General features: G+C 38.9%; 2 protein-coding genes across 3 annotated transcripts; one reads left to right on the top strand and one right to left on the bottom strand.

Annotated features, from left to right (window-relative positions):
- Positions 1–800: 800 nt before the first annotated feature.
- LOC117537558 (T-cell surface glycoprotein CD3 epsilon chain-like) lies at positions 801–4485 on the top strand. Its single transcript, XM_034202805.1, has 5 exons — positions 801–1072; positions 1569–1757; positions 1843–1986; positions 2327–2379; positions 3035–4485. The coding sequence occupies exons 1-5, from the start codon at positions 1009–1011 to the stop codon at positions 3092–3094; spliced, it is 510 nt and encodes a 169-aa protein (XP_034058696.1). The 5' UTR covers positions 801–1008; the 3' UTR covers positions 3095–4485.
- A 4793-nt stretch (positions 4486–9278) lies between these two features.
- On the bottom strand, positions 9279–11428 carry LOC117537564 (T-cell surface glycoprotein CD3 gamma chain-like). 2 transcript variants are annotated; one of them, XM_034202814.1, is made up of 6 exons: positions 11319–11428; positions 10912–10984; positions 10541–10708; positions 10251–10394; positions 9782–9846; positions 9279–9672 (listed from the first exon to the last, which is right to left on the bottom strand). In XM_034202814.1, exons 2-6 carry the CDS (start codon positions 10964–10966, stop codon positions 9619–9621), a joined length of 486 nt encoding a protein of 161 aa, XP_034058705.1. In that variant the 5' UTR covers positions 10967–10984; positions 11319–11428; the 3' UTR covers positions 9279–9618. The 2 variants fall into 2 exon arrangements, with proteins under 2 accessions (XP_034058705.1, XP_034058704.1); XM_034202813.1 differs by having other exon boundaries at positions 9450–9672; positions 10912–10987; positions 11319–11399.
- Positions 11429–11599: the final 171 nt, after the last annotated feature.

Here is an 11599-nt window from a genome sequence, read left to right as displayed (position 1 = left end):
TCACTGTGAAACAAACAGTGATAACTTCATTTCAGAAGTTATTCTCCCTCCTGGAAACTAGCAGAAAGTTGGACAGAAGTTTTAATACCAACTGGCTTGTTATTTTTTTGAACCACATGGGGGCAGAGCTGCACTTTGATGTCTGTGATTTTACCCTGAAGCCTGTCAAGAAGATCAGAACCCACTCAGTTCTTAACGGCAAGTGACTGTAGATTAACAGTGCATACAATTGCAATAAAGTACATTTATTGTTAAGTTAACTCCACACGTTTTTGATAGTCAAACAAAAAAAGTCTCAAATGTTTAATGCCACAATTGTGACCTGCAAATATTTGACATTTTTTAACTGCTACATATCAACTTTATAATTTGCAAATAGGGTCATGAAGTTTGATATAAAATACAAATTAAGATCTGAGATAAAACCAAGAGTATTGTATATTATTTAACAGTTAGTAATTGGCATTAAAAAAATAAAAGTCTGACTGTATACATTACTCAGTAAAGCTCATGATTAAGAGACAATCAGAAATAAAATATATAGTTTATTTCCATACAACATGCTCATTAAGTTTGACTTCATTTTGAAGTCCCAACATGAATTCATCTTGAAAAAACACTTCCTGTGTGTGTGTGTGTGTGTGTGTGTGTGTGTGTGTGTGTGTGTGTGTGTGTGTGTGTGTGTGTGTGTGTGTGTGTGTGTGTGTGTGTGTGTGTGTGTGTGTGTGTGTGTGTGTGTGTGTGTGTGTGTGTGTGTGTGTGTGTGTGTGTGTGTGTGTGTGTGAGAGCGAGAGCGAGAGGGAGAGATAGAGAGACAGCGACAGAACAAGTAGAAGACGGAGGGTGAACAACCAAGTCTACTTTTGTATAATCTTTTTGGTCTTATTGCATGAGAATCTAGATGCTTCGTATATATTGTAGCGGATACGTCAACAAATCTGACCAATAGAGTAGAAACTCTAGAAACAATCCAAAAAAAACAGAGGTTGTGTGAAGAAGACGAGCAGCATGTATGTTCGGGCCGCACTTGCAGTCCTCCTCCTGTTCATAGCTACCGTTGAGGCTGATGAAGGTAAATATCAGTTTATTTTATTTAATATTTCAAAGTTATAAAGTTTAAATATATTGGTCTGCATTTCGGAACAACAGACATTCTGACAATAAATATGACGGTTAAGAGCAACTTCTGCAATTTCCTGTATTTCCTTAACTGCTGCTACTTTTCTTTGTTTTACATCCTACTTCTTTCTTTCTGATGATTTGATTGACTTTTGTTGTTATGTATTATGCTCCTTCGTTGCCTGTTTTGCTTATTTGTGTCCTTTTTGTGTGGGCTGTTATTTAGGACATTTCAAGCTTTTTATAAAACATTAGCAGGATTTAATGCACACTAAAAGACCAAATTCTTCATATTTATATAATGTGAGTTGAGTAGAAGCCAACCTCAGCTCTCTGATAATAATCATTTCACCCTGAAAACAAATGAGGAAGAAGGGTCCAGATGAAATGAGAAAAAAACTAAAGCAAGTGCACTGAAGTCAACTTAATATCTGTGTCTGTGTTTTAAGGAGGAGTAACATTCTGGAGAGAAGAATTCACAATGACCTGTCCGGAAGGAGAGAGTATTTACAAAGGAAACGTAAAGGATCCACCAAAGGAAGGAGATATACAGCTTAAGACACTCAAGTATAGTGATACATCCAAAGGCTTATACCACTGCAAAGGTGGAAAATATTATTTCTACGTGAGGGGAAAGAGTGAGTGAAACAAAATTAAAAATAAAAATGTCTCATGATGTGCCATCCGTGTTAGTTGTCTTTAATGCTGCTCTTTGTCCTCTAGCTTGTACAAACTGCTTTGAGGTGGACGCAACTCTGTTTGGGCTGGCCATTGCTGCGGACGTGGTGGGGACGTTAATTGTGATGATCATTATCTACAGGTGCACCAAGAAGAAAAGCTCAGCTGGACCCCCTCAAACGTCCAAAGGTAAAAATCCATCCAAGCATGCATTCATTACTTCAGTTAATGGTTAGCTGATGTCCCTCGGACTTAAGCTTTAATCATGCATCTGAGTGTTGATTTTTCAGTAAGACCTATCTGCACTGAGAAATAGGATTAAAGACTATACATGTAGCTACAATGCAAATCTTATTTCAGTTATTATAAGCATAGTGTAAAATCTGGTGTCGGTTTCCCTCACTTCCTCATAAAGCATACTTTGTCTGTAAGCATGCACAATCGACTATAGAGAATTCATTTGAGGTGTGTACTGGGTCTGATAGCACAAGTGATTTTAAATGTATTTATTTCTGTCCTCCTCGTATAGCACCTGCTCGTACAGGAGGCCGGGCTCCAGCTGTCCCATCTCCTGACTATGAGGTACGTTTTGTATTTGCACTCGATTTTGAGATGCATTTTACTTGTGCATTTAACATTTGCGTCTTCTCTAGAGGGACAACAAATTATCACAGCCAAAGTCTTCAATGTTTTAATAATACATACAAATATGACGTCAGACAGTGTCCAGTGTCATTGCAAAAGAAACATTGAAAAATAAATTAGAGTTTATTTTACAGAGCATTATTTTTAATCCTTTCATTTTGAAAAATATTAAAGAATAGATAATAGGGTGCTATGGGTGGTTAGCGTAGCTTAGCATAAAGAGTCAGAGCAGGGAATCAACTAGCCTACCAGCACCTGTAAAGCTAACAGAATATTTCCTTTGTTTAATCTGTACAAAAATGAAGTCTAAAAACGCAACAATGTGGCTTTTATAATAGTCCAGGAAGTCACAATTCAGGCCAAGAAATTGTCCGGCAGGTAACCCTTCGGAACATCGTAAGTGAATATACTGAACAAAATTGAAAATGTATTTATTTTTAGTTTACTATTGTCCCTGGAAGCCATGTGTTACTGGTTATCAGTTTTCTTCTGCATTGTGATCCTACCATCCTAAATCAAAAGTGTTTTACACATTATTAGGAATATCATGACCCTGTGATCGAGCTAACGCTGGTTATGTTGTGTTTTGCAGCCTCTGAACCCTCAAACTCGCTCCGACGACCATTACTCTATGGTGAACCGGATGGGATAGAGACAGGTCACCTGACTGCGGCAGGTTGAGGCAGACATTCACAAAAGACATGCATGAACATCTGTCATGCTACGGAAGCCGGCAAACGCTGGTTATCGCTCTCCTGGATTCAAGGGGTCGCTGAACCCAAATCATAGCCAGATATATTCCCACTTACTCCCAGTATTGCATAGCCAGTCACTGTAATATGTCCAGGTGTTCTGCCCCATCATGATACAGGTGAAAATAATTTAACTTGTTGTATTCACAGTTTGTAAAAAGGTAGGCAGAAAAATACGTCCTGGTACGTCTTTCTTTATATATGTTACCTTATATGATCAATTACCAACCAAAAATGTAAAATAAAAATGAATTTATGAAATAATAATAGGATATTACCGAAATGTAAACACAAAAAGAGTTTAACAAATGTTTTTTGATGCTACTCTTCCATGTATTTATTGTCATAATAATCCATGAACTCTTCTAACTGTCTTGTTGTCACCAAGTGTGACTATTGAGAGTGCATGAGTAAAATGTGAGTTTAAATGCAGACTTGACTGACTACTAAACAAAAAAAGGCATAAAACATAAGCATCAACCTTGTACACTTTGTAAATACTACTAAATCAATCAAACGTAATACTACTGAAAAGTCTTCATGTCTATCCCCTACGTCTAAAGCAATTGAATGAAGGGTCACTTGAGTAAATGTTTTGGATTTTGGTTATAAACGTAATCTTTTAAGAAAGCGAGCAACAACAATTCCAATCATGTCTAATGTGCGGAAGCAGAAATCTAAAGAAAAAATAAAACCAAAACTATTTGCTTGGTTAGGCAGCTTCAGAGGTTAGCGTGTAAACAGGTTTGACTTTTAAATATACATTATATACCTAGTTTTTGTATGCTTATGTTAATTAAATGATATGTTACAGCATTGAGGTAGTTGGTAATGCTGCACTGGACTGCCTTGTATTCAGATGTGTTTCAAATATTCCGACCCCTCTTGATTTTTAACAGGAAGGACAAAGAATACAAACAAAATCAAACAAAAAAATAAACATAGAAGTGTGTACTGGGTTGCATTATTTAGATACCTGTGTACCTCATAAAGAAGCCCCTGAGTGTAAATATATGTCTTTATATTGTAGGCCTACTTATCTTTTAATATAAACATATTATTTACAATACTGTAAAATACAACAACAACAAAATTGTCATTTCAAATATAGAGATAGTAATATACGTTGTTCTTGTATATAATCTATGTTTATGCAATTAAATGTTCTGACTAGCAAATAATGTTGGTCACACATGTAAAACTTTGGTGCACAAACTCATTTTGCTTTTTTTAATGTCCCTGCTACTGTAATTACACTGTACTGTGTCACTAATAAATAATTCACACCCAACTATGTTCTCATTTCCTTCTGTGCAAATGTTTAAAAACTATTTCTCGGATGCTTCTTCAGAAATAACTACATCCGATTCACGAAACGGTCTAAAAACCGCAGCTCATATCCGTAGCCCACCCACATGCACACCATCACTATCGATATGTTTTCATGGTTAGAGTCTCTCTCATGTGAGTGACATACCTGAATGTCTTCGGAAACATCTTAAATATGTCTGAAACTTGTCTCAATGCATAAACAGGATTTTCATACCAATAGTGCACATAATGGAAATGTTGTGTCATGATTTGGCCTTTTTCCCGGCAGTGACTGAGCAAATGAAAGTCGGAAATATGATGTATGATTTCTTATTAATGCAGACGACTAATGATTTGGTACGCTTATTATACACCATGCAGCTCTGAGGTATGGTGTTTAGTGGAAACACTCCCACACTCACTGCTCAGTTATCTTCAATCTAACATCAGCTGTGTGTTTGTCTGAGAGAGAAACAAAGAAATGGGGGTTGTTGGTGTACCTCTATGTTGCTGCTTTAGTTCAGTCAAACCGCTCCCACACACAGACCTACATCTGCTCCACAGCCACGTATGAACATACACAAGTGTGCACGTGTGTTTGAAAGTGTGTGCACATGCATTGAGTCTGAAGTTGTGTGTGTGGGGGGGGGGATTGCGTTTCTGAGCAGAGCTGTCTAAGCTTTGTTGTTTGATCTCTCGTCTCTTCCTCAGATAGAAAGAAGCTGCAGTATGTAGCTTTGTTACAGCAGTGTCAAGAACAAGGCAGAAAACTCTGAGCAGCGATCAAAGAATTTAAGCTATAAGATTATCTGACATGGAGGGGAGCTTCCTCTTGATCAGATATCTCTGCTCCTCTTCCTCTATAACCTTTTCGTCTCTTTCACCATACCCGCTCTTCTCTTTACTCTTGTTATGTAATTTTTTCCATCTCTCAATGTCACAACATATACTCTCCTTTTCATATAGTTTCTGCTACAGACAGAAATAGACCTCTGAAGACTCTCGACCTTACAGGATAGTTATGAAACACTAGTGTTGTAGCACTTTTTAAAGGTCTTGGTCTCAGAATCGACTGCATTTGCAGTCGGTCTTGTCTCGTTCTCGGACCTATAGGACTGGAGATTTTATGTCAAGACAGGTCAAGAGCACGGCTGTGGCTGGGGATGTGATTGGGTGTAAAACGCCCTGTTTCAAATGCCACCAATAACGTGACTAAACTGACTTACTTTAAAGCACTCAAGAGACACCAAATCTTTGCGCTCATGTGCCGCAATGTTTGTAAACATGGGACTGGTCTATAACGGCTGTTACCCCCTCACCTCTCCCCACCCTGTTCACACACACTCAAACAGTCTTTTTATTACATTACATTACATTGCATTTAGCTGACGCTTTTATCCAAAGCGACTTACAATAAGTACATTCGACCAGGAAGACACAACCTTGAAGAAAACAGAATCATATAAGTACATCAGGTTTCATAGAGCCAAACATTTCAAGTGCTACTCAACTGGCTATAGATAAGCCAGTCCTTTATTAGTATATAAGTGCTTTGTTAGCAGTTCTTTGTTAGTAATTCTATTGCTCGAAGTGGAGTCGAAAGAGATGAGTTTTCAGTCTGCGCCGGAAGATGTGCAGGCTTTCTGCTGTCCTGATGTCAATGGGGAGCTCATTCCACCATTTTGGAGCCAGGATAGCAAACCCACGTGTTTTCGCCGATGGGAACTTGGGTCCCCCTCGCAGCGAGGGTGCAGCGAGTCGTTTGGCTGATGCAGAGCGTAGTGCACGCGCTGGGGTGTACGGTTTAACCATGTCCTGGATGTAGGAAGGGCCAGATCCATTCGCAGCATGGTACGCAAGTACCAGTGTCTTGAAGTGGATTCTAGCAGTTACCGGAAGCCAGTGAAGGGAGCGGAGGAGCGGAGTGGTGTGGGAAAATTTAGGAAGGTTGAAGACCAGACGAGCCGCTGCATTCTGGATGAGCTGCAGAGGTCGGATGGCACATGCAGGTAGACCAGCCAGGAGGGAGTTGCAGTAGTCTAGGCGTGAGATGACGAGAGCCTGGACCAGAACCTGCGTCGCTTTCTTTTATGATGATGTCGGGATATTTGAGATAAAATTGACTATGGTATTTTCCACATTTTATTGTAAGTGTATTGTGTAGTGTTGGATTCACACTAGTCTGGTTCCAGTCTTGATTCGGTCTCGCCCAGCCATGGTCTTGACTTGGTCTTGACCTCTTAAAGTCTTGGTCTTGTCTTGGTCTTGCTAAACGACGGTCTTGGTCTTGACTTGGTCTTGACTTGGTCTTGACTTGGTCTTGACTTGGTCTTGACCTCTCAAAGTATTGGTCTTGACTTGGTCTTGACCTCTCAAAGTATTGGTCTTGACCTCTTAAAGTCTTGGTCTTGTCTTGGTCTTGCTAAATGACGGTCTTGGTCTTGACTTGGTCTTGACTTGGTCTTGACTTGGTCTTGACCTCTTAAAGTCTTGGTCTTGTCTTGGTCTTGGTAAACTCCGGTCTTGGTCATGACTTGGTCTTGACTTGGTCTTGACTTGGTCTTGACTTGGTCTTGACCTCTCAAAGTCTTGGTCTTGACTTGGTCTTGACCTCTTAAAGTCTTGGCCTTGTCTTGGTCTTGGTGAACTCTGGTCTTGGTCATGACTTGGTCTCAGTTCAGGTGGTTTTGACTACAACACTATGAAACAAAACATCAGTAGCAAGTGGTGCATGAAGTATTCCAATCTTTAAGGAAAAGTACCAAATAAACCAACAAAAAATACAGACATTAAAAATAAGAAAGACACAAATTAAAGCTCCTTCTTATTTACAAGTACAAATTATCGTCAAAATGTACTTAAAGTTATCATCCATAAGCTTTTTGATTTGCGGACACCTGTGCTTACAGCTGGCAACAGTGAGACTGCAGGAAAATGGCGGACTCCACCACTGAAAAAGCAGCAATGAAAAATGTGTAAAACTGGGTTGGACTTCTTAGAAATCTTGAGGATGTTAACTTTAAAGTATCAAAAATGAAAATAATTTGGAGGAAATATGTATCACAATATTAGATGAATACTGGTGCATTTTACTGTAGCTGATCAAGGCTGAGTTTGAACTATACTGTCATAGGCAGTGTTGCAGTATAATATTTTTCAAAAACCTTTCTCCAAATCTTTTAATTGGTGAAACATTGGATGATTAAACATATTTGATCTGTGTAAAATATTTTAAAAAACCATCTGACGGGTTTTAGAGGGGAAATGTTTTTTTGTGGAGGTGTGAACAGCTTTCTTGACACCAGAAACGTGACACGGTGTTACTTGTAAGTAGACTTTTTTATAAGAGGCCCACAAACCAAATATGGTGGGAGCAATGGTGTTAAACTTAAACATGTGTGGTAAAATGTAAATCTCAAAAGCAACAAGTCACACTTGACAAATAAATATAGGGCATTCAAAAGCATGGTGTTAGCGTCTGTACATTTTTGGCGAAATAAATATTGTATCTAACTGAACCTGTATCATGGTACAAGAGCTCACCTGAGTTAACCCTTGTGTGGTGTTCATATTTTTGTTACTCAGCCAGTGTTCGTGGGTCTGGTTAAAATACTCAACAGATGTTTACTTAATATTTGCCTTTTACATTTGTTAGATCATATTAATGAATTAAAGTGCTACTTGTTTTTTTGCCCCCTGTGGCTCGTCTTTTTTTAACTAGCTCATCCTCTTCTTCAAAGTCACTGTCAGACTCAGAAGTCTCAGAAATGTGATCTTCACATTCTGAAACCTCTTCATCATCATCAAATGGTTCTCTCTCTTCCAGAATCATTTGCAAGGCCCTCTGAGCAGAGAATATGTTGGCCATCTTGATCAGCTGTGATAAGGACCCAAACGGGCGAAGCTTTATTTATTGTGTCTTGCCCCAAATTTGCAGCTGGGGTAGAGTGTGAAAAAAATAAAGATTGGTTCCCGCAAGATATAATGCGCGAATGTGAGAGCAGACAGGTGTCGGTGCTTGACTTTATCAACAATGTTGCAACCTTGTGCGGGAATGGCAGGGGCAGAAACACAAAAGTCTCACACAAACACACAAACACAAACAAGGCCCAGACAGGTGCACAGGACCTAAAATGTCCACACTGTTGGAGTGACCCGAACACTCTGTATGTAATGTAAATGTGTAGGGGGGGGGTCATTGAAAATGTGTTCTGAGATATGTTATTCATAGAAAATGAGCCAAGGCCATGAGTGTGGGTTTGAAAAAACAATTTATCATATCATTGTTCTTTAGCTAGTTAATGAAAACGGGTCCCACAGACCTGAATACCATACAAGGGTTAAAGGGGCCTTATTGTGCTCATGTACAGGTTCATTTTTGTACTTAGCGCCTCTACTGTGTCATGTCTCCATGCTTTATGTTCAAAAAGGTCTTTATTTTTCTAATAGTGCCAGTACTACAGCACCTCTTTTCAACCTATGTCTGAAACCAGAGCCCAGTCTGCTCTGATTGGTTAACATTGATTAGGGATGTCACTTTTTTACAGAAGTAAACATAGGCGTCCAATCGAGGTGTTACAAGCAGGGGGGCAGTATGTGGGAGAGAAACCCCCTCAGGAGGGAACTTTGAGATTTTAGCCTTTGTAGACCATTTACATGCACAAAAACATATATAACACAGTACAAGAAAGGGAATACCCCAAAAAGTATAATAAGGCCTCTTTACTTTGTTACTTTCTAACACTTTTGACTGCCAACATGACAAGACCACACTTTTGTTCTTAATTTTTATTTATTTTGCAATGTCACTTTTGTTTCAATGAACATTTTCAAGCCGCACTTACAGTATGGAGAGAGGAAAACGTAAAAAAATGACAAACTATTTCAATTAAAATCTTATCAAAATAAGAAGAGAGTCTGATAAACACCTGACTAAGATATACAGTGCCATTCAGGTCTATAAAGAGCAATATCTTACAGGCGTAGTTAATATAAATGTTGAGTGGAAAGCTATAACAGCATCATTCAGAGCAAATTACATGAGGGTAATACTTTTCCCTTCTGCAGATGTAAGCTTTTAATGGGGGGGGGGGGGGGTTGACCACAGCCCCTTCTATCTTTTGCGGTTCAGCTCATCATACGTGTCTCTCTGGCGAGGTTTCAGATCCTGAGGAAGGAACGGCAGAGTAAAGAATGAGAAGGGACAAAGACAAAGGTGTCTTTCATCATTTCATTCAATAACATGTTAATTGACATCCTTGTACATTTCAGATTACCTGGTAAAGATCATGGGATGCCCCCCCTCTGGCAGCATTTGGAACAAGATGCTGTCTGTCAGAGCCTGGGGATGAATGTATTGATACTATTAATATAAACAATTAACAAGTGACAAACAGATGTTCATCTAAATCATATCTAAGTTTTGTTATAAGGTGTATTTGTGTCATTTAACACATTGATATCTTTCTCATATAAAGTCAATATACTGCTATCTGTTTGTACCGTTATTGAAGTTATTCATTTGTAAATTCAGGAGATTTACTTTGACTGACAGACAGACAGACAGACAGACAGACAGACAGACAGACAGACAGACAGACAGACAGACAGACAGACAGACAGACAGACAGACAGACAGACAGACAGACAGACAGACAGACAGACAGACAGACAGACAGACAGACAGACAGACAGACACACACACACACACACACACACACACACACACACACACACATAGTTTACTTTTCTTGACAGAGGTAGTTGGACCAATCTGAGTCTTAGATGCAATGATATAGACTGCCACTCCTATCACGATCGTAGCCACCACGTCTCCAATAGCTAATCCCATTATTGTGCCCATGTCAAACTCCACGCAGTTGTCACAGGCTGGACAAACACACAAACAGAAAAGAAAAAAAAGAAGATAAATTGAAGAGTGATTACTGTCAAGAAATACTGCAAAAACACAGCTGAAGCAGCCTTACAAGTAGAAAAGGGGACAGAAAACGTACAAAATGTGATGAAGTACTTACTCCGAAATTTCACATAGATATTTTCTTTGTCACAGGCATACTCTCCGGTGTGCTCATCCTTGTATTTCAAAGTATTTCCTACTTGGTGGCCATTTTTTGTTAGATTAACGGCGGCACCACAGGAAACCTTAATCCCATCAGAGAGACTTTCGACTTGTATCGCAGCGGCTGTTTAGGAAAAACTGATTTTAATATAATTTCACACATTATGATGCAACCTTATTTAAGTAGTTTTCTTATCTTCATTACAACTGACAGGGGCTGTGGGAGACATTTGGAAAAACACATGAGGTAATTAACTTTAATGAAAAACTCTAAATAATAAAATTGTACTTTTTTAATCTAAAATCTAAATCTGAAAAGTTGCCTACCTGTCAGCGTCCAAAGCAGCACCAAACATGCAGGTACAACTAAATGACTTTTCATTGTGTGTTCCTCTGAGTTCTGCTGATGACAAAAGGAAATAGTTAGATGTGAGTGAGAGAAAGCATGCAACAGAAAACAGGAACAGCGCCATTTTCTGATCTCCGTCATCCATTTTATTCGAATTATTGTAACAAATAACTGATGATAAAAAACAACATATAGGGTGCTACCGCAAGAGATTATTTTTGTTAATCTATAATAAAAATGTTGACTTGGCTTAAATTAATATTACCTAACTACATTCTAAAATGTGTTCCCTATAACATAGACATAGCCTGAAATGAGTTGAAACATACATTATTAGAAATATTAGAAAGCAAATACAGGACATTTGAAAAGAAAAGGTACAGACCTTGAAATAAAGTTGTGCCGTGTCCCTGCTGCCGAAGCATCCAGTTTCTGTCTGTCGAAGTGTGTGTGTGTGTGTGTGTGTGTGTGTGTGTGTGTGTGTGTGTGTGTGTGTGTGTGTGTGTGTGTGTGTGTGTGTGTGTGTGTGTGTGTGTGTGTGTGTGTGTGTGTGTGTGTGTGTAGGAAGTGAGTTTGATTGGTTTATTTTCCGTCTCAGTCTTTGTTGACTTCTACATCTGTAGGACTCCATGTCTCTATGTGTTCCAGCATATGCCACAGCATACA

The sequence above is a fragment of the Gymnodraco acuticeps genome, unplaced genomic scaffold (assembly GCF_902827175.1).
Source record: "Gymnodraco acuticeps unplaced genomic scaffold, fGymAcu1.1, whole genome shotgun sequence".
NCBI classification, from domain to species: Eukaryota; Metazoa; Chordata; class Actinopteri; order Perciformes; family Bathydraconidae; genus Gymnodraco; species Gymnodraco acuticeps.
The sequence above is the reverse complement of the archived record's forward strand: the minus strand, read 5'-3'. Positions and strand labels throughout refer to the sequence as shown.